This window comes from Thamnophis elegans, chromosome 12 (genome assembly GCF_009769535.1).
Source record: "Thamnophis elegans isolate rThaEle1 chromosome 12, rThaEle1.pri, whole genome shotgun sequence".
Lineage (NCBI taxonomy): Eukaryota > Metazoa > Chordata > Lepidosauria > Squamata > Colubridae > Thamnophis > Thamnophis elegans.
Genome location: NC_045552.1, coordinates 6,690,335 through 6,711,439, shown reverse-complemented (window position 1 = coordinate 6,711,439; position 21,105 = coordinate 6,690,335). Strand labels below are relative to the sequence as shown.

At 43.1% G+C, this 21,105-nt stretch overlaps 1 protein-coding gene across 3 annotated transcripts; it reads right to left on the bottom strand.

The window, feature by feature from the left end:
* Positions 1-2,704: 2,704 nt before the first annotated feature.
* XRCC1 (X-ray repair cross complementing 1) lies at positions 2,705-19,541 on the bottom strand. Of its 3 annotated transcripts, none has more exons than XR_004256279.1 (18): positions 19,427-19,541; positions 16,949-17,041; positions 15,553-15,660; positions 14,789-14,947; positions 13,617-13,697; positions 13,388-13,505; positions 12,269-12,390; positions 10,797-10,920; positions 9,468-9,696; positions 8,277-8,393; positions 8,092-8,191; positions 7,409-7,583; positions 6,560-6,614; positions 6,246-6,391; positions 5,393-5,483; positions 4,580-4,655; positions 2,883-3,627; positions 2,705-2,852 (listed from the first exon to the last, which is right to left on the bottom strand). XR_004256279.1 is itself a non-coding variant. In XM_032228083.1 (18 exons), exons 1-17 carry the CDS (start codon positions 19,475-19,477, stop codon positions 3,514-3,516), a joined length of 1,959 nt encoding a protein of 652 aa, XP_032083974.1. In that variant the 5' UTR covers positions 19,478-19,541; the 3' UTR covers positions 2,705-3,324; positions 3,498-3,513. The 3 variants fall into 3 exon arrangements, 2 of the variants coding, with proteins under 2 accessions (XP_032083974.1, XP_032083973.1); XM_032228083.1 differs by having other exon boundaries at positions 2,705-3,324; positions 3,498-3,627; XM_032228082.1 differs by having other exon boundaries at positions 2,705-3,627.
* Between the last annotated feature and the right edge of the window lie 1,564 nt (positions 19,542-21,105).

The following is a 21,105-nucleotide window of genomic DNA, read 5'->3' as shown; positions in this document are numbered from 1 at the left end:
GAGGAAGGGGAATCGTAAGACAGCCCTGCATTACATTAGAACGTGAGGAGGGGGGATGGTGCGGTGCGCGCTGCGCGGCAAACTGACACAGAGGGAGGGGAAACTCACAGGGGCACTGGGCCATTCACGAGCGTCACCCAGCGGCATGGCCCCGCCCCTTTTTCTCCTCCATTTCGGGCAAATTTTTCACTGACTCGAGTATAAGCCGAGGCGGCTTTTTTCAGCCCAAAAAGTGGGCTGAAAAACTAGGCTTATACTCGAGTATATACAGTAAAGCTCCATTAGAGGCTGGAGTTTTTGTCTTATTTTTCTTGAAATAAAATAAAACATAAAAGCAAAACGCCCTTTTGGAATTAAGGTATGCTTGGCGCGTGTGAGAGAAAAAGGTTGGGGGTGGTGGCTAAGGTCAGTCAGTCACAGAGGGAGGGTCCAGCTAGCTCAGGGGGTCTCCAGCCTTGGCAATTTTTAAGCCTGGAGGATTTCAACTCCCAGAATTCAGCTTTGCCGGCTGGGGAATTCTGAGAGAAAGTACAGTTACACAGATTTTACTGTGCAGTATTTTAACTTTCAAACTTTTCCGCCTGTTTTGTTTTCGTTGCTTCACGAAAGAATAATTCGAAGCCGTTGGAAGAACTGCCCTCCCCCCCCCCCCGGCCTCCCACCCGTCATCTGAAGCACTAGAATCTTGTAAAACATTTAAAAGCTTTATCTTCTCACGGAGGGAACAGGAGTCCCGCTTGAGGTGGCAGAGGAATATTATCTTTTCCCTGCCAGTGTTGATAAGGTCTTTAAAAAGAGACCGCTTGGAGACTTGCATCTCGTTTTATTAAAACCATAACATGATATAGGAAAAGAGAACAAGAATACATCCCGTGAGGTTTTTCGCGCTGGAAACCTCAGAACAACGGCTAAACCGAGGTGTAAATTTCTAGAAAACAAGCAAGCCCTTCGGTCTTTGTGAAACGTGGACTGTACAATAGTAAAACATTCAGCTACTTTAGCTGCCACAGCTACGCCTTTCTCTTTACAATTTAGCATCCTTAAAAGAGACACACACAAATTCCTTTTGTGCTCTTCTTTTAATGTGCTCTGAAGAGCTAATTTCTTGACACAAGCCTCCCTTTGCAAATATTCCATAACCTCCCGAGACCAGGAATATGCTCTAAAATGACCTCTTCCAATCCTGACCCCTTCGAGACGTGCACATTTTCATTCCCAGAATTCTCTATAACTATGAAAAATGGCTAGGGAATTCTGAGAACTGAAGTCCATAAAAGGCAGTGTCCTTTGTTGGGAAGACAGGATCATCTGTACCAAGGAAATCCCTTCAAGTTGGGGAAAAAAACCCAAGCAAGCTCCATCCAGAATGGAGCATTGGTTAATATTTTAGCCGCTCCTTATCCAGACAAGTTCTGAAATTGCCGGGATAAAGGATGAGAAGGGATGAAAGTACAGCCAAAATTATTCTACGTCTTGATTTTTTTTTAAAAAAAGAAGTGGTAGGAAGGAGAACTCCCCAAAATATCTCACTCCTAATTCTATGGTTGACAGTTCCAGCACATAAAACAAAAATTCAGGCTCCAGGGAAAAATCTCTGGCTTTCATCATGGAATCTTTATTTTAAAAAAATCATCTGCCTCAGAATAATTAATAAACTGCAATTGATGGATGTCGCAACGAGAGATGGACCTCTAATTCTGCAATGCACCATCACAAGCGAAATACTCCCACAACTGATTAACATTTTTTTTCCTCTGGAAGGAAGGAAGAACCCAGAGCAGAAATGGCTGGTTTGATTGCAAAATATAGAACTGGGAAATAAGAAATCAGCTGTAAAAATGAGGTAGATTATTCAAGACCTCCCAGCCCAGTTTACAAGCAACTGAAAAGTGGGAAGGAACGCGAATTTTTGGGGACGGGATGTCATTCGGAAATAGACTTAACCTTGAGAGCTTTAAAAGGCATGGACTTCAACTCCCAGAGTTCCCCAATTGGCTGGGGAATTCTGGGAATTGAAGTTTGCTCCTTTTTAAAGTTGCCGAGGTTAAGAAACACTACTCCGAAAAGAACATCTACAAATGGTCCAATATTTTTCCCCCCTCCGAAGAAGCGGGGGGGGGGGGCAGCAAAAACATAGTGAAACTGACGTTGCTCTGCAGAAATGAACAGTTCCATCATGAAATTGACTCGTTTCTTATAGTCCTACAGAGGAACTCGGAAAAAATTCATTGAAAATGAAAGGAAGACTTCAGCCACAAGAGCCTATCCCAAAAATGGTTTAATTTAAGCAATCATGGTTTCTTCTAATACTTCCGTTCTGAACTTTGCTACCGTCTAGGCCAGGGCTCTCCAACCTTGGCAACTTTAAGCCTGGAGGACTTCAACTCCCAGAATTCCCCAGCCGAATGGAGCTGAGTGTTTACTGGCCAGATGCCTTTCCTGTTGCCAATGCGGAGTTACATTCAGCTGGCTGGGGAATTCTGGGAGTTGAAGTCCTCCAGGGTTAAAGTTGCCAAGGTTGGAGACCCCTGATCTACGCCAAACACCCTACTCTTAGAATAATTGGTCAGGGAAAGTGTTGACTTAGCTGACGGAGCCCGTAGGTAACACTTCTAATCAGAAAAGGGCATTTGTCAACACAAGCCAGGATTGGTTATTGGTTGCCATTTTTTCCTGGGTGGGTTTTTTCCCCCCTTTTTCTGAAAAATGTGCCCATGGAAGGCATGAATGTGATTTGTCGATCTCTTCATTTTAAAAAATGAGGTTGGCTTGGTCTGCAGATGGTACAATCAACTTGAGACCTACACCCCAATGATTGGGGTACTACACCCCAATGATGGGGATTGGGGTACCTACACCCCAATGATGGGGATTGGGGTTACCTACACCCCAATGATGGGGACAAGCCCCATCTGTACTACCGTGAAACTGGAACCACCCCGGGTGAAAAAAAATGGGACAGTTTTTTCCTTCTTTTGTGAAACCCCAAACTTCCTTGCTAGGAAAACAATAGTTTGCCGCTACGTAGAAAAGAGATTTCCGTAGGGAGAGGCAAAGATGCTCAGCCGTAATGCATCCCCATAAGACAAAGAAAAGGGACCACCAGTGCTAAGTGAGTTGTGAGAAGGGCAAGAAATGACAAAGGCTTGTGAATTTGTCTCTGTACATTTAACTTTTTGCCTTTGTTGAACTCCTGGGCTCTAATTTTGAGGGAGACCCTTCCTCCCTCCTGGAAGATAAGAGGATCCTAGCGCTGTCCCAGAGCAGCCCGCAGCAAGCATTGTTTTCCAAAAGCGGACCGGCTTCCGACATGATCTGGTGGAACTGGGTAGGGGAAGAAAAAAAAAACTCAACCAAAGACCATCCAAACCACCCCCAAGGTTGGAGGGCTCCCAAGGAAGGCTGTTTCTCCCAACGGGAATTGCCCCGTTTCAACTAGCCAGGAGGCAAAGGGTCTTCCCCCCCCCAAAAGAGACGAATATACATTATATACAAACTCCAGCAGGGCTTCTCCTACACTCGCGGCACCACGACGTACGGCTGGTGGGGGATCATCTTCTGCCGGTCATTGCAGTTGTAGATCCAACGGGGACGCACGAAGGAAAGGTTGGGGTTCTCATTCAGGGCCTGAAGCCAAAAGTAAGGAAAGAGGCCATCAACAGTCTAGGAGATGCTCATAGTGGCAGAACCCAGCCTATTTGTAGATAGAGAGTTTGCTAATCCACCACCACAATAATCTTTTAATGAAACCATAATCTCTTGCAGGGTGGAATCTGGGCAACCGAATGGAGCTGAGTGTTTACTGGCCAGATGCCTTTCCTGTTGCCAATGCGGAGTTACATTCAGCAGCTATATTCTCATTGTGCCCAGAGAAAGAAATAGCTGCCTCTACTTAGGATTGAACTCACAGCCTCCTGATTGGGAGGCAAGAGTGCCATCTCTAGGCCACTCCCTGTTGAAGCTGGCTAACACCAGCATTCAAATTAATATTTTTCATGCACCAACTCAGGGCTAGTAGGGCAGTGCTTCTCATCCTTGAAACTTCAACTCCCAGAATTCCTCTGCTGGTGTTGAAGTCTGCCCCACCTTAAAGTTCCCAAGGTTGAGGAACGCTATAGTGCAGTGCAATGGTATGACCTTTTGTGCCTCTTCCAATTTGTTCAATGAAAGAGGAGTCCTCCAAAATCCTCCCCCACTGGTCACCATCTCATTCACTTTTCTCCTTTCAACTATTTCATTGACCTTTATCTGGTGCCAATTTAGCACTGACTAGGTTCTTGCGTAAAAACTTCCCAGGGGTTTTTACAGATTAACAGGGTTGGAAGGGACCTTGGAGGCCATCTAGTCAAAGCCCCGTACCCCATTTCTGACAGATTCTGAAATGCAATTTAACGTATCATCTTGATTCTTTGCTCCTGTCATTAGTGCAGTTCCTAGTTGCCAGAAGACTGCTCAATGTAAATTTGACCATTCCTCAAAGGTCTTCAGAATGCCTGCGTGTTCCTATCAGTCTTGTGAAATGGTTTAAAGATCTGTCCTTCTGGACTGGTTTCCCCGAAGCCTGAAGTTCCCAGCTCACCTCGTCAAATGTGTCGTCCCATTCTTGAGCCGTAATCACATAGTTTACACGCTCGTTCATGTAGTCCTCCACTTCCCTGCAAGAAGTCAAAATGTGCAGTCTTTAGAGAGTTTTCTTCTTTTCTAGAGACAAGGAATTGTCTAAGGCAGGAGTCCTCAACTCCTGGTCCACGGACCGGTAGAAGTCCGCAGCCCGTTGGGAATTAAGAGTATGCAAAGATGCATATATATTGTACACACACACAAACGAGTTTGGGCGAACAGTTGATTACATTATCTCTCTCTCTCTCTCTCTCTCTCTCTCTCTCTCTCTCTCTCTCATCTGTCTGTCTGTCTGTCTGTCTATCTATCTATCTATCTATCATCTAATGTAATGTAATTTAATCTATAATCAACTCTTCACTCAAACTGTCAAAGCAGATAGATGGATAATAGATAGATAGATAGATAGATAGATAGATAGATAGATAGATAGATAGATAGATAAATAGATAGATAGATACTGTATTGCAACACAGATGTAACAAGGCAACATAAAAAAAATGGCTTTCTGCCTGGATGGCTCCCAGAGTGAGCTGATAGACAGAAAAGGGAAGCAGCATGCTCCCTCCCATATTTGGGCATACCAGTTATAATTATATACAGTTCTACAGTTATAATTCAGCATCATGTATATATAATGTTTGACATGTATATACACACACTATACATACATATACACACACACAAACACATGCGACCTTCTACAGTTATAATGCAGCATCATATTTAAACCCTGGGAGAGCTCTACAGTAATATTCTCTTAAAACCTCACCCGTTAAAAGCTATGATGTAGCGATTCAAGAGGCGTCGTTCCTGAGAAGGGAATTCACCATAAAGGAAGAAGCATTTGCCCACAAACAGATCTGGAAAGGAAAAGCAAAGATCCCTGGAGAAATGGAATGAAGAACGGGACAACCCCAAGGTACCCATTCGTTCTCTAATCATTCAGCCAGTTTCATCTAGTGGTTTAAGGCAGCAGGCTAGAGACCAGGAAGCAGTGAGTTCTAGTCCTGCGTCAGCCACAAAAGCCAACTGGGTGACTTTGGGCCAGTCACTCTCTCTCAGCCCACCTCACTTAAAAATTGCACCCCTTAGCAATGGAAGTTACAGCCGCAACTGTGGTCGTAAGTCAAGGGTGCCCTGTATTAGATACTGATTATTTAGCTAAAGAATAATGGACTAAAGGGATGTGGTGGCTCAGTGGCTAAGACTCTGAGCTTGTCGATCGGAAAGGTTGGCAGCTCGGCGGTTCGAATCTCTAGCGCTGCGTAACGGAGTGGGCTCCCGTTACTTGTCCCAGCTTCTGCCAACCTAGCAGTTCGAAAGCACGTAAAAATGCAAGTAGAAAAATAGGAACCACCTTTGGTGGGAAGTTAACAGTGTTCCATGCGACTTCGGCGTTTAGTCATGCCGGCCACATGACCACGGAGACGTCTCCGGACAGCCGCTGGCTCTTTAGCTTTGAAACGGAGATGAGCACCGCCCCCTAGAGTCAGGAACGACTAGCACGTATGTGCGAGGGGAACTGTTACCTTTAATGGACTAATGATCCTACAGATTGGAACTTCAATTAAGAAAAAAACAAAGCAAAAGAAATACCAAACTTGAGATCGGTTTGAACAAACCTGGAAGTTCTGGGATCGGCTGATCTGGCTTCACTTGTTCCTCAACATCTGTGTTCTCATCAGTGGAACCAGCATAGGGATCGTTGTCCGGTTCTGGAACTATCCTCCGTCCGCCTTGCTGCTTTTTGCGGTGTTCCTCTTCGACTCTAAGCCAGAGGAGACACGGAATCAGCTTTGGGAAAGGATCCACCACAAACCACCAAAGGCCTCCAGGCTTCAAACCCATAGAATCTAAACGGCAAGCTCCGGTTCAGTTATTCAGTGATGCAGTCCACACAGGAAGGGTCAATACGACAGGTATCACTTGGACCAACCTCCTTAACTCGTCGTCAGTGTCACCTGACCCTTCGTCTCCGTTGTCTTGAAGACCTAAGAGGTGGCAGGAAGGCAGAAAGGAAGCATCAGCCATTTCTTTTAGATTCCCACTGTCAAACTGCCGGGTAAACTGTTCTGATCACTGGTGGACAGAGGATGGCTGATTAGCTGTCCCAGAGAGGCAAGAATCCTTCATTAACCCCTTCAACAATCCCCACAAGGTTATTCGATTAAATCAGAGCCATGAGTCTGGAAGGTGTGATCGGGCTTGATACATTGACACTTAAAGCTTGAAAATTAATGTAGAATGTGTAAATCCTTAGTATCAGAGCGTGTTCATATAAGGCAACTGGCAGTTGGAACAGAGTTCTTTTCAGGTGGGGAGAGGGAGTAGAATGTCTAAACTCCCAGCCCACAGGCTGGACGAGTCATGCGCTGGCCACGCCCATATAAGGCAACTGGCAGTTGGAACAGAGTTCCTTTCAGATGGGGAGGGGGAGTAGAACATCTAACTCCTTAGCATTGATACATGTTACAATTCTGGGGATTTCATGAGTGAGTGGTATTTGGCTTTTATTTATACACACACACACATATACTGTACATACATACACATATATACAAACATTCCTGATATCTTCCCAACATATATACCTTTACTGATATAAATAAATATTGACTATTTTACTTTTTTTTTTTAAAAACCAATCTCTACAAGGTGGATGGAGTGGCATCTGAATCTTGGTTTCAACCACACCTGCACCACCCACCACCAGCCCCACGCCTACCAGTGAAGGATTCTGTGTGAGCAATGTTCCCCTGCATTCCCAAATTATGATCAGCTCTACCTGTAAATTTCTCATCCCCGCTGGATGCCCTGGAATTGTTGTGGATGTTGCTGTTCTGAGAGGTGGTGGGCTCCTCCTCTTCCTCCCCGGAAGACACTCTTGGTGGCACCGCCTGCGTTACTTTGGGGCTGGTGGCAGGCTTAACTTTGTGGTTGGGGCTGGGCACACTGGCTCTCTGGCAAAGACAGGATTCAATGACAGAGGAAGGCAAACTTACTACAGCAAATTTTTGAACATTTCTTGGTCATTAAATACTGATATTTGTTAATTTTTCAATTGATTTATATTCCACTTTAATTATCTCTATCGTTAACTCAAGACAGTGAACATATCCAGCACACCTTCCTCCTCCTATTTTTCACCAGAATAACAACTCCTATTGGTCAGTTGGGCTGAAAGGAAGTGACTGGACCATGCTGTCTTTCATGGCTAAAGTGAGACTACAACTCAGAGTATCCTGGTGATTGGCCCAAAGTGACCCAGCTGTCTTTCGTAGCTGTGGGTGTGGGGACAAGATCATGAACTTTTAACTGGGTGGGATTCTGATGTAATTTCCAGAATTGGGATTTACACAGATGTGCTAACATGCCTGATTTATTAAATTGGAACTTTAAGGATCGTTTTGCCTTGGACTCTGATTTAATTCTACATGACACTTGGAACGCTGACACAATCTAACCTACCTGTTGAGGAGTCAAAGGTCTGCGAGGCGGAGCTGGGACCTCCTCCTCACTCTCCTCTTCCTGCTCGCTGCTGGACGAGTCGGGGCCACCCATCAGGTACCTAGGAAAGGGAACCTGCGAGTTACAGTCTGAAATGAAGACAGAGTAAAAAACCCACCCAGCTCCTGTTCCTCTTGACAGCTCACCTTTTGCAGGGCAAGCGCCGACGTGTCCGGTGACAGTCCAGGATCCATTCTTTCCGTACAATGGTGCCCCCGAGCCCTTTCACCTGGCTGTATTTGGGGGTGTTGGCAAAGGCACAGCTAGAAGGAAAAACAGAGTCACTCAGCACTAAGGGATCCATTGCAATCTATCAGGCACCAGTAGGAAACCAGCCAGCTTGGTCTAGCGGTGAAGGCACCAGGGAAGAAACCAGGAGACTGGGATTTCTAGTCCTACTTTAGGCATGAAAGCACGCTGGTGAATTTGGGCCAATCCCAATACATTCAAATTTCATTTTGACTCTTCTTTGTCAGTATTTTAAAAATCTTTTTTTTTAATTATTCTATTCCACTATTTCTTCGATATTAATGTAACTTGATATTACAGTTGGCCATGGCGAGTTGTTATAGATCCTAGCAAAATTATGGGTCTCTTTGAGTTCTTGTTTTGCCAGAAAGAAAGGTGAGGTCTTGGGCTCCCTAAGTACAGCTGTTATGGCCCACCAGGGGCCAGTGGAGCTGGTGGTAGACCCAGACAGTGAGGAGGTTGGGGAGGAACAAGGGCCAGTCCTGGAGTCTGGGGAAGGCTCTGATGAGGGCTCTGTGTCGGAGGCAGAGAGGGGACCAGGGCCGTTTGCCAGTTATCAGCTGCCTTCAGACTCAGACATCGGTGGGGCAGAAGAACAACTGGAGCCTGTTCCATGTGCGCATGCACAGAGTTGCCAGATGAAGGGAACAGCTAAAGAACAGGGGTCGACTTGGGAGTAAGGCCACAGGTGGACGATGAATGGCCCCTCCCAGAGGAAATAAAAGAGGAGCGAAAGGGGAGTGGAGTTTGCAGGAGAAAATTAGTTCGTTTAATTGGTTCGTGACTCTCCGAGACTCCTTGCCACGTTTTGCAGATATCGGCCTGTCAGCTCTCCAAGCCAGATAAGGTCTGTGGCTGTAAATTCACCCTTGAAAGACTTTGCTGGATGTGAATGAGCAGAATTCACAGTAACTTAATTTTAAAAGGGGTTTTTTGTTGGGACAAGGAGTCTGCTTCGCGGTTTGGGGAAGCTTAGGTCAGAACAAGAGCATTCAAGGTTGGAATGCCTTAACCTTTAGGGAATGGGAGGGGGGGGGGGGAAACCACACGTTTTAGGAAGGTAGATCCACTGGGTACCAGACACCTACATGAGGTGAGTGCTGTCAGGGGTCCAGTCTGGACGGTACTTGGCCCCCATCTCCAAGGCCTTGTCCCTCAATTCAGAGCGGAAGGGGTTCTGGAAGCCGCTCAGCACGAAGACGGTACCCTGTAGGAGTTGCTGGAAGGACCCGTTGGCTGCTGCCTCCTCTGAAGGCTGGGTGGGAAGAGCTTTTTTCAAAGGCAGCATCTTCTGGGGAGGAGACGGGGAGGGAGAAACTGCAAATCAACAAAAACAAAAGGCAAAGGTTAGGTAAGGTGGAGGAGGCAAGCCCGAATCGTTGCTCGTTCTCTGATGTAAAATTACCCAGCCTGTAAGAGTAACAGTCGGTGCTTAGAAATCCAACTTCAAAAAACTGATGTGCTCAAAAATATTTATATCGAACTAATTTGCTTGATGTAATTTTTTTTGGCCATTTTTTAAAATTTGTTTCGCTGCTTCCTTTTATGTTGCATTTTAACATTGACTCTGGAACTTAATAAAGATATAATAGTAATAATAGCAATCCCACTAGCACTGTGACTTACATACCGCTTCACAGGGCTTTACAGCCCTCTCTAAACAGTTTACAGGGTCAGCCTCTTGCCCCCAGTAATCTGGGTCCTCATTTGACCTCCCTCGGAAGGATGGAAGGGTGAGTCCAACCTTGAGCCTGGTGAGATTCAAACTGCCAAATTGCAGGCAGCCAGCAGGCAGCGGAAGCGTGGCACGACAAAACCGCGGTCCAGTAAAGCGCGCCCGATTAAAGCGCGTCGCTGACGTCATCAGCAGCGCGACAACAGCGACCACGGAGAAAAAAGGGCGCTTTAAAAAGCGCTTTGAAAGCAAGCCGATTCAAGTTAAAGTAAGGGTTAGGTTTAGGGTTAGGGTTAGGTTAAGGGTTAGGGTTAGGTTAAGGGTTAGGGTTAGGTTTAGGGTTAGGTTTAGGGTTAGGTTTCGGGGGGTTAGGTTTAGGTTTAGGGGTTAATTTTAGCTTTAGCGCTCACAGCATGCTTTTTTCGTCGCGCTGTGATGACGTCAGGTACGCGGTTTCGTCGAGCGCGCTTTAGTCGAACGCGGTTTTGTGGTGGAACCAGCGGAAGTAGCCACTGCGCCACCGTGGCACATAATAATAAAGTAACGTGCTGAAAACATTTGGGTTCAGGGCTGTTGCTTGTAAAACTACTTTTCTTTTATCTTAATATTGTTTGCCACTCAGGAACACTTGTTGAGACGGTCAACCACGCAAACTGACTATTAAATAAATAGATGAATTTTTAAAAATGTTCTGTACTGCCTGGAGTTTCCAACTTGCAAGTTTCCCCCTTTCTTCACGCACCTTTGTGTTTTTTGGAAGGTGGCTGTGTAACGCGGGACTTATCAGGGTTCGCTTTCTTGGTTGCAGACGAGAGGCCAGCGTTTTCTTTGCTGAGCTCAAACTTCCTTTTGACTGGGGTGGGTTCCTGCAAAGACAAGAAAGCTTAAGGCTGCAACTAATCCTAAAATACAGAAGGTTCTCCCAACTTCACTGGATTTACTTCTAAGACAAATATAGGCTTAAGGGTCCTTTAAGATTGGCGGCAAATATATAATTAAATAAATAATCGATAATGATAATAATGTATACAATGTGTAGTGTTATGATAAGTAATAATTGGATATGAATATTGAACGGTACCCATGAAAGGAAGATTAGAAATCCTTTTGGATTATATACAAAAGTTAATAAAAAAAAAGAATTAAGTTAGATACAGTTAAGCTTTGATTATTAGGGGGAAAATGATACAGGATATAGTCAAATAAAGGAGGGATAATGATGACAACCTATATATATGTATGATTATAATATAAGGAAACTAGATGAAAATTGCCAACAGTGATTTGGAAAGGAGGATTAGAAAAGTTTGTTATTAAATATTATGGATGTTTAGCTAGAATAGGACTTAAGGATTCAATGTTATTGGAGGATTTTAGAAATATTAAATGAAATGCCAGTATGCGGTTATGTATTAAATCTTGGTATGTTTTATGATGGATGTTTAAATAATTATAGTCAAATAAAAATGGGGGTATAAGGGTAACATGTATAAATATTTGAGTTAAAATACTTGAGTTAATATGAATTATGCTTGATGACTGTGGAAGAGATGCACGAAAGCCTTTTGCAACCAACTGATACACTTTCTACAGTATGTAAAGAAGGAAGATTTTATGTGTTGTGTTTGTTTTGAAAATAAAAATAAATTCTATTTTAAAAAAAGAAAAAGATTGGCTGCAAATAACTCTAGGACCCATAATGCTGCTCTGGTCCATGAATGAACCTTGCACATGTGCCTAGAGAGGCAACATAGTAAGATTGTGGAGTGGAAGTACAATAGTCCTTTCTTGACAACAGTAACTGGGAACAGAATTCCGGTCGCTAAGTGACACGGCCACAAAAACACGTCATCGTAAGACCATACCAACTTATGATGACAGTTCCTTCACTTCTAGTTGCCATCATTAAATAATTCATACAACGGTGCTGACTGTGAAGGTTGCAAACAGAGATCACATGAGCACAGGATGCTGCAAGAATGTGATTCCTCCAAGCCAGTTGTTGAGCAGTCAGATCACAATCACATGAGTGTGGTGATGCTGTTAACGGTTGCAGCTAGGAGGACCAGTCATAAGCAATACTTGTTCGGTTGCCAAATTAGTGGCCATTAAATAAGGAATTTATTTTTGTTTCTCAGCAAATTAGAGAGAGGAAGAAGGTTGAAGTGCAACCACTTTTGCCCACCCGTGTGGCTTCTGTTTCCTCTCCCTTACCTTGGGTGAGGTTTTGGTGGTGGGCTTTTCCACCGCTGATGGTGAAGAGTCTGGAGAAAGAGATCTGTTGGTCTGTAGGGAGGCAGCAGCATAACTGGGGGAAGGCTGGTCATTCTGAGATGCTACAAGAATAATAATTATTATCATCATCATCAGTTTCTAGTCTCAATGTGGATATCCATACATGCAGAAAACCCTGCGAACGCCAAAGGGCAGATAAAGCGTTAGAATGGACACTTTCCGCTGAAAAACCAGTTTCATTTCAAAAACAACCAAACAAAGAAAGTAACAGACCTCATTTTATAAAAGAAACACATTTAATTTTACATGTGCTAACAGCAGCACGAATTGCGTATTCACAAAATTGAAAAAAATGAAAATATACCTACAGAGGAGAACGTAATAAAGAAAATATTAGAATGTGCTGAAACGGATAGATTAATATTGAAAATTAAGGATAAGGAGGAAACAAAATACTTTTTAATTTGGGAATTATTCTATCAATGGTTAGAACATAGAAGCAGAAGTTAGAAATTTAAAATCAAGGATATGTAAATAAAAATGAAATAAATGTGTAATTAATGAATATTGAATAATTGGGATAAGTAAACATGAGTAACAGACTTGGAAGATAATAGTTACAAATATGACATTTGTAAAGTTTGATATTATTAATTATTATCGACAAAACTGAACAGAGTGTTTAATTAAATAACAGAAAATGTTTAACAAGGATAAGTGAAGATCATGGTGAATAGACTTTTGAGAACAATGGTTGCAACTATTATGTGTATAAGATTTATTATCTGTATTTAAAAGAGATTGTACCCTGACAGTACACTGCCATTGTTGCATATGGAAATGTTATAGATAACAAAGGAAATTGCATAATAAAAAATAATTAAATTGCATAATTAAAAAATAAGCTCTCACTTTATCAGATTCTATTTGATAAAAGCAATTAATATTGATAGATCATTGCAAGGGCAAAATCTCATATATCAACCTCTAAGTCACAACAGAGAAAGACTATGGCCTCCTGTTGGCTGAATGATAAATAATAAATGTGATCTCCAATGACTATTAGGTAGGGGGGAAAAAAAAACTTGTGAGAATTACCTTTAGGAGGGGAGACCAGGGGTTTACTGGCACGGCTGAAAAAGAGAGCACCAGGTTTCAGAGAGATGGAATTGCTGTCGTCCTCCTTCACTTTAAACTGGCCCAATTTGGTGACCTTCTGATGCAGGTGGAACAAAAAGAGAACAAGATACTCAGATTTTAAAGAAGTGGGGTAAAATACAGGACCCCAGATGTTGGAAAGGATCACGTAATTCAAGGTGATGCTCACCGGTGAAGCCGCTTTGGAATGTGTTTCGCTGCTGTCCGGAGGAGAATGGAACTTCACGAAGGAAAGGCCATAAGCCAGAGACTGAAGAAAGAAGTTAAGAGGATTCAGATTTGGGCAAATCAGGCAGCCATAAGCAATTGTCATTCTAAAGACAGACCACATTCTCTACGGAGGTGGGACACAAACCAGCTTTATAACAGAAGGCAGATAAATCTACGAGTAGCTAATCAATGTTAGAAACAAACAAGACTAGCATTACTATAGCCTTCTCGGGGGACATACGCAAGGATAGAGAGTTCAGCTTCTACAAGTCCCAGCTCCAAAGAAATCTGAAATCTGGAAAGTTCCCTGGCGGGCTTAGGGCTTAGCCAATAGGAAGGGCTTGCAATTTTCTCTTCCTATCATCCCTTAGGGCAGGTGTCAAACTCCATCCCATTGCTGCCATATCAAGATGTTGTTTGACCTCGGGAGCTGGGGTGGGCGTGGCCTGGTCATCACGGCTGTGTGGGCGTGTCCAGGGCAGCATGGGCCGGTCCCTCGCTGTCTCCAAAGATGGCCCTGCGGGATGACTCTGGGTCCAGATCCTGCCTGAGGGCTGCATGTTTGACACATCTGCCTTAGAGATAATTTTAATATAAATGGCTAATAACTGTTACCTTTTTTTATGCTAGAGTTTAAGTGCTCTTTTGAGAGAAGTTACCCCATTAGTAAAGTTGCGATTCAATGTTTATAAACTTGGGAATCAGTCTCACTGAAGCCAACAAGCTTTATTTCTGAGTAAACATTCACAAAATAAGGCTATAAAAACTACTTAGATTTTAACTCGTCCAGCTATCTATAGACCTTCATTTAGAAAAGGCATAATTGTGAACATCCAGGTCAATACCCAGAAATTTGGGGTCCCATTTAGAAGGAATTCATATTTACAACTTGTTTGCCAGGTAATCATCAAAACTGCCTGAGATCAACTTTTTTCCTCATATACAAAATGGTGACTCTCTCATCTTTGAAAGGCAGTTATAAGGAGGCATGGGACCCATTTGATAGATACTAAACAGAAGAGTTGCTAAAGTACCAGCTCCTTATCAAGACTCTGAGGAGGAAATAAATGCAGGAGTCCAAGGCAGACTCCTGCCAGCATCCCATCTGTTTTGTTTTCCAAAAATATAAACCTTGGTATATGGCTGGGTGCAAACAATCTTAACTCGGTCCCACTTCTTCTCAGCTGTAGCCTTCACCAGTTTCTCTGGCCCAAACATACGGACTCTGTTCAGGTTGGTGCTAGTCTTGCTCTCTGAGGGAGACATGAAGGAGGATGTGACCAACAGCACCTGGGGTGGAATGGAAAGGACTACAGTGGAGATCGAGAGACTCAGCTTTTTTTCAAAACACATTGCTCAACTAAATTCCAGTCTTAATCCAGAAGGCCTCCCCAAACTGCTTTGAGAGCAAAGCAACAGAACATCAAATCAGAATTGGGGCTCTTGAGGGAAAGTCACACACAGGAAAAATCACGACACGGACAATAAACACAGGGGGAAAGCAAGGTCCCCTCTTGTGCCTCTAGTGCAGGGGTGTCAAACTCGCGACAACATGTTGTCGACACATGACATATCGCAGCTTCCCCCCCCCTTCGCTAAAATGGGGGTAGGCATCCGGCCCGTGGGCCACACGTTTAACACCACTGCTCTAGTCTTTTGCCTAAACTGCTAAGCAGTCAGCCTGTGTGAAGCCACACACACACACACACACACCTGTATTCAAATGATGTTTGGTTTACATTGCTGGAATCCTACCATTTGTGACGGTACATATTCAAATGGAACAAAGGAAATACGGTAACACCAAAGCCCCTTCACTGAAGACTCACAAACAAACAAAAAACACCACTTCCATGCTGTGATGGCAACTTTCGGACAACACCAAGTTCACTCACCTCATAATTCTGCTCACTGGAGGAGGCAGAGCTACCAGCCAGCACTTCCACAAAGGCGGAGCCTTCATTGCCAATATCAATGCTGTGAATCTGCTCCTCTTTTTCAAACTGTGAGGGGAGGAGAGGACAGTAAGAGAATTGTGGAAAATGCAGGAAAGGAATCCTAGTGGCCCAGGTCTTAACAACTAGATATTGGTTTAACCCAGGGGTGTCCAAACTTGGGAACTTTAAGACTTGTGAATTGAAGTCCACAAATCTTAAAGTTCCCAAGTTTGGACACCCCTGGGTTAACCAAACATGCCCCAACCATGTATGTGAGCCACGCTAACAGCAAATAAAATTACACTATGCTAAATCAGGACCAAACTTGTTATCATCCAATTTGACTGACAGCTATTATCTAAGACAGCAAGGTTTTCCTCTTCCAGCTGCTGCTTTTGCTAAGATCTTAACAGTAGCTAATTTTGAAGAGACTGGTAGATGGCTGAGTATCCAGTAATGCCCTGCAGAACCATGGTTAACTAAATAAGGGAATTATGAAAAAATTCCTAATGCTACCTGAAAAGCATTTATTTCTATTATATACATGTGAGTGGTATGGTAACCTAGAGGGGGAGCTCTTGTCTCACAATCAGGAGGCTGTGTGTTCAGTCCTAGGTAGCGGCAGATATTTCTCTCTCTCTGGGCACACTGAGAATATGTCTGCTGAACAAAATTCCACATTGGCGACAGGAAAGGCATCTGGCCATTAAAATACTCTGTTAGTTCCATTCAGTTGCCCAGACTCCACCCCACAAGGGATTATGTTGTTGTTAAATGGAGATGATACATACATTTACATATACATCTATCTATCTATCTATCTATCTATCTATCTATCTATCTATCTATCTATCTATCTATCTATCTATCTACAGTATCTATCTATCTATCTATCTACAGTATCTATCTATCTATCTATCTATCTATCTATCTATCTATCTATCTATCTATCTATCTCTATCTATCTATCTATCTATCTATCTATCTATCTATCTATCTATCTATCTACAGTATCTATCTATCTATCTATCTATCTATCTATCTATCTATCTATCTATCTATCTATCTACAGTATCTCTCTCTCTCTCTATCTTCTGTCTGTCTGTCTCTATCTATGTATCTATCTATGTATCTATGTATCTACAGTATCTATCTATCTATCTATCTATCTATCTATCTATCTATCTATCTATCTATCTATCTATCTATCGCTTGGGTTTGAAGAACTATAATTGATACACCCACATCTCTTATACTATAAATATGCTTACAACAAGTTATCATACTGCAAATATTACAACAACTGCAGAAAGTGTTGGGGACTGATCTTACCAAGGGATTAGCAGAAACTCACTTGTAATATGACTGAGACTTGCTTTTCCCCAGCCTGGGCAGCCTTCCACTTGCGGTAGGTGTCAGCCTTGAGCAGGTTGTCAGCACAATGCGTCTGGGGAGAAGAGAAGAGGCTAAATCCAGGGCAAGAAAACAATCCTACTATCCATACATCCCTTCTTTCCTCCTCCTTATCCCGTTTTCCTTTCCTCCTCCCCCATGGTCTTAGACTGGGTTTACACAGCATACTTCAAACTTTAAAGACACCAGAAAGCATTGTTGCTCTCTTCTGGCATTTCTCAACCTCAGCAGCATTAGGACTGTGTGGATTTTAATTCCCGGAATGCCTTCACTAGCTTCTGGGAAATTGAAGCCACACATCTTAAAACAGGGGTGTCCAAACTTGGGAACTTTAAGACTTGTGGACTTCCAACTCCCAGAATTCCCCAGCCAGCCATGGGAGTTGAAGTCCACAAGTCTTAAAGTTCCCAAGTTTGGACACCCCTGTCTTAAAAGTTGCCGAGGTTGAGAAACCCGACTGAGCTCTATTCTGGCTTACAGGAATGCAATGGCCTAACTTCACATAACAGGCAAAACGGATCATCCCAAACCCAATTCAGTCAAATGGGTTATGCTAGCACAGCATAATGTAAGTCAAGGACTACCTGTATTACGAGAGTTCTAAGCTATCTATTCCCCAAAAGGCAAGCTGGTAAAATTGGTGCTTCCGACTTGCAGACATTCTTTTTTTCCCTCTTATGACCCCCTTTTTTTTCTTCCCCTTTCTGTCTGTTTTTGGTTAGGTCAACACAACACACCAAGTCCTAAAACCAGTTTGAGGGAATCACAATGGCTTGTTCCTATTACATCCCAGATGCTAAAATGTCTATGGAGATTCTCAGTCTAGCCAAGTCACGGTTGTTCCCAAAGGTGCTTTTTCAAGAGGCAACTGGACTGCCTTGTTTTTTTTCTTTTGAAGACATTTTGCTTCTCACCCAAGAAGCTTCTTCAGCTCTGATTGGATAGTGTGGAATGGAAGGATTTATACACCTTGCAGACAGCTGGTCATTTGCATCCTTTTAGCGAGTCGTTAAGTTCACCTGGGGATTTATCTGTGTCATTAGGGTGCAAATGGGTGTGGAGCCTTCTTGGAACTGCTTGAAAGGACTAGGTTGCAGACCAGGAGATAGATGGTCATATTCCCCCCTCCCCGACTTTCAAACCAGCGGTCCTCCCTATCCAAAATGTGGACTTTGCTGCCTTCAAAAGAGCAGCCTGCCTTTTAAATTGCAGGTGGATTGACGAATCTTCATCCTGATGGGTTTGTTCTCCTATGTTGTGCCGTGTGCTTATGAAGCGGTTGTTTCATTGCCCCATCGCTTCTCATCCAAGAAGCTTGAGAAGTTGAGTCAAGTTGCCTCTTGAAAAATCCCCTTTGTTGAAACCAATCATCCAGGTTAGGGCTGAAGGCAATGGTTGATTTCCCCATCCATCCTGACAACCACGGCTGGGTTCCCACTTACCCCCTCCAATACATTGGAGCCCAAAGTAGCCATTCTGACTTTTGTCTGGTCTAGGTATCATTAAGGAACGCAACCATGGCCTCTTCCAGTGTAGGGCTGCATTGCCTGAACCAGGGGTCACCAACCTTGGGCATTTAAAGCCTGGAAGATTTCAACTCCCAGAATTCCCCAGTTAGTTTTGCTTTGTTGTACAGCACAGTACAATAGAAGCCACTTTAAGGCACAACAGCGGGGTGGTAGTGGTGGCTAGGGGTGTCTTACCCACACAGTATTTGTTTCCAGAGAGTAAGTTATCTGCGTACCAAGTTTGGTTGAAATTTCTGGAGGCATTCCAGAGTTATGCTGGAACATATACACACAGAGCCATTTTTATATAGAAAGAAGAAAGAAGATAGGAGAAGGAGAGGAGGAGGAGGAAATATACAAGTCCTTTATTCCAGCCACATGTATCATTAACCATGTTCATTCAGCTTTGGAAGGTAAAAAGTTAAAGAAAAAAAGACTCCCCCTTTTTAAAAAGCAGGGGGAATCTTAGAACAAGATGTTATGTTTCCATCTTGCAAATCCAAGGTCTCTCATTCATTTATTTTTCTTCCCAAGAGGAATGCAGTAGAGCAATGTTTCTCAACCTTGGCCGCTTTAAGATGAGTGGACTTCAACTCCCAGAATTCCACAGCCAGCTCAGCTGGCTGGGGAATTCTGGGAGTTGAAGTCCCCCAGGTTTAAAGTGGCCAAGGTTGGGAGCCACACACCCACCCCGGTCTGTACGGTTTTTCCCCCCTCCCCTCCTCCCCCGAAGCCACCGGGAGGCTCTTCCAGGCCCCACCGCCCTTATAGCCCACCCACCCCCCCGCCACGCCGCCTCACAATGGCTGCCTCCACCCCACAACTTTAACAGGCCCATCCCCCCTTTGCCTTGCTCCCCGAGCAGGAAGCTGCTGCTGCCGCCGCCGACCCCCGTGTGGAAGCCGCGCTACCGTGTCAGAGCTGCTCGCGGATACCACATGTCGGATCTCGATCTCCGGCATTGCCCCACCACTTTCTGTCACTCGCCGTCACCCGGCAGCAAAACTCCGCCAAGCGCCGGAAACGGACGCTCTATACCCGCCCCGACGCTCGTCTCTATGATTTCCCCCCCTTTCCCTCTTGTGCCCCGCGCGCAAACTCAAATCGAATAGAGCGAGCGGAGAATGGAAAGGTGGCGGGGGGGGGGGGGGAACTGAAACTCGTGGCGCATGCTCAGATTCGCGCCTTTCGATCGTGACGCTGTGGCGCCGAAAACGCGGTCTTCGCTTCTGCGCATGCGATTTTTTTTCCTCTCCCCTGCTTTTCTGCGGGAGGGTTAGATTTTCAAAATGTGGACGCTTTTCAGACGTGTGGGACTTCAGTTCCCAGAATTCCTCAGCCACCCTAGTCTTCTTGAGGAATTCTGGGAATTTGAATGGCCACACAAAGCGACCAAGTTTGAAAAACACTATAAATACCATATAATACAAAAATACAATAAAATGTATTAAATGACAATAAAGTATTGTGATTTTTATGAGGGATTCCCACCCTAACTCTTTGCAACCATTAGTGGGTGAGATGAAATCTCTAGTGTGGAGGAAGTAAAATTGCCTAGCCTTATCTCTGAAAATGCAAAAAGTAACATTCCTTTAAAAAAAAATGAACCAGCGTCAACAAAAGTAGCAATGCATGAGAAAACGACACACAAACAAATAGACTTTAAACCAGAGGTCTTTTTATTGGGAATCATACCAGAAGTCTATAATAAAGACTTAAAATATCTGATTGTAAACGTGTTAACAGCAGCCAGAATCGTATTTGCAAAAAAATGGAAAAATGAAACAATACCAAAACAGGAAGAAGTTATTTGAAAAATAATGGACTGTGCTGAAATGAGTAAATTGACACTTGAAATGAGAGAACAAGAGGACGAGCAATTTTATAAGATATGGGACTTGTTTTATCAGTGGCTGGGGGGAAAAACTTGGAAATGAAAAATGTTTTACTCATGTTTTAAATGAAAGAGTTAAATGATAACACAATTATGCTGTGAAATAGATTAACAATGATACAATGAAAAACTGATACATTATGAGTTGAATACTTTAGAATTTTTTCCTTTAAAAAGGATAAGGATAACAATGATTTTATGTATACTTGATAGAGGATTGGTGATATAATGTATAACCTTAAGAACATATTACAATGATATCTTGTTCTTGATAAATAATTTTAATAAGGGAATAATTGAAAATTGGTATATATATTTAGCGACTATTTAGAATATTTTGTTGAAAAATGAAGGAATAAGATTTCTGTTTGAATGTATGAGGTACAAGGATAACAATGAACATAAGCATACCTGATAGTTGATTGGTGGAACTATGCATAATTGAAAATAGTGATATATAAATATAAATGGTTGGTAAAAAACAACTTTTCTTTCACATGGGGATTATATAAAGGTATACTGTTATCAAATAGATAATCAAGAATGTAAGGGAATTATTTTATTGGAAAAAAATAATACTAATTGTAATTGAACATATACTGCACAATGAAAGTGAGGTATTTAGTTATACTAGATGAAAAATCTGTGATGGTAAATGTTATTCGAGAATATGGATGTTAAAACACCTGTAACCAA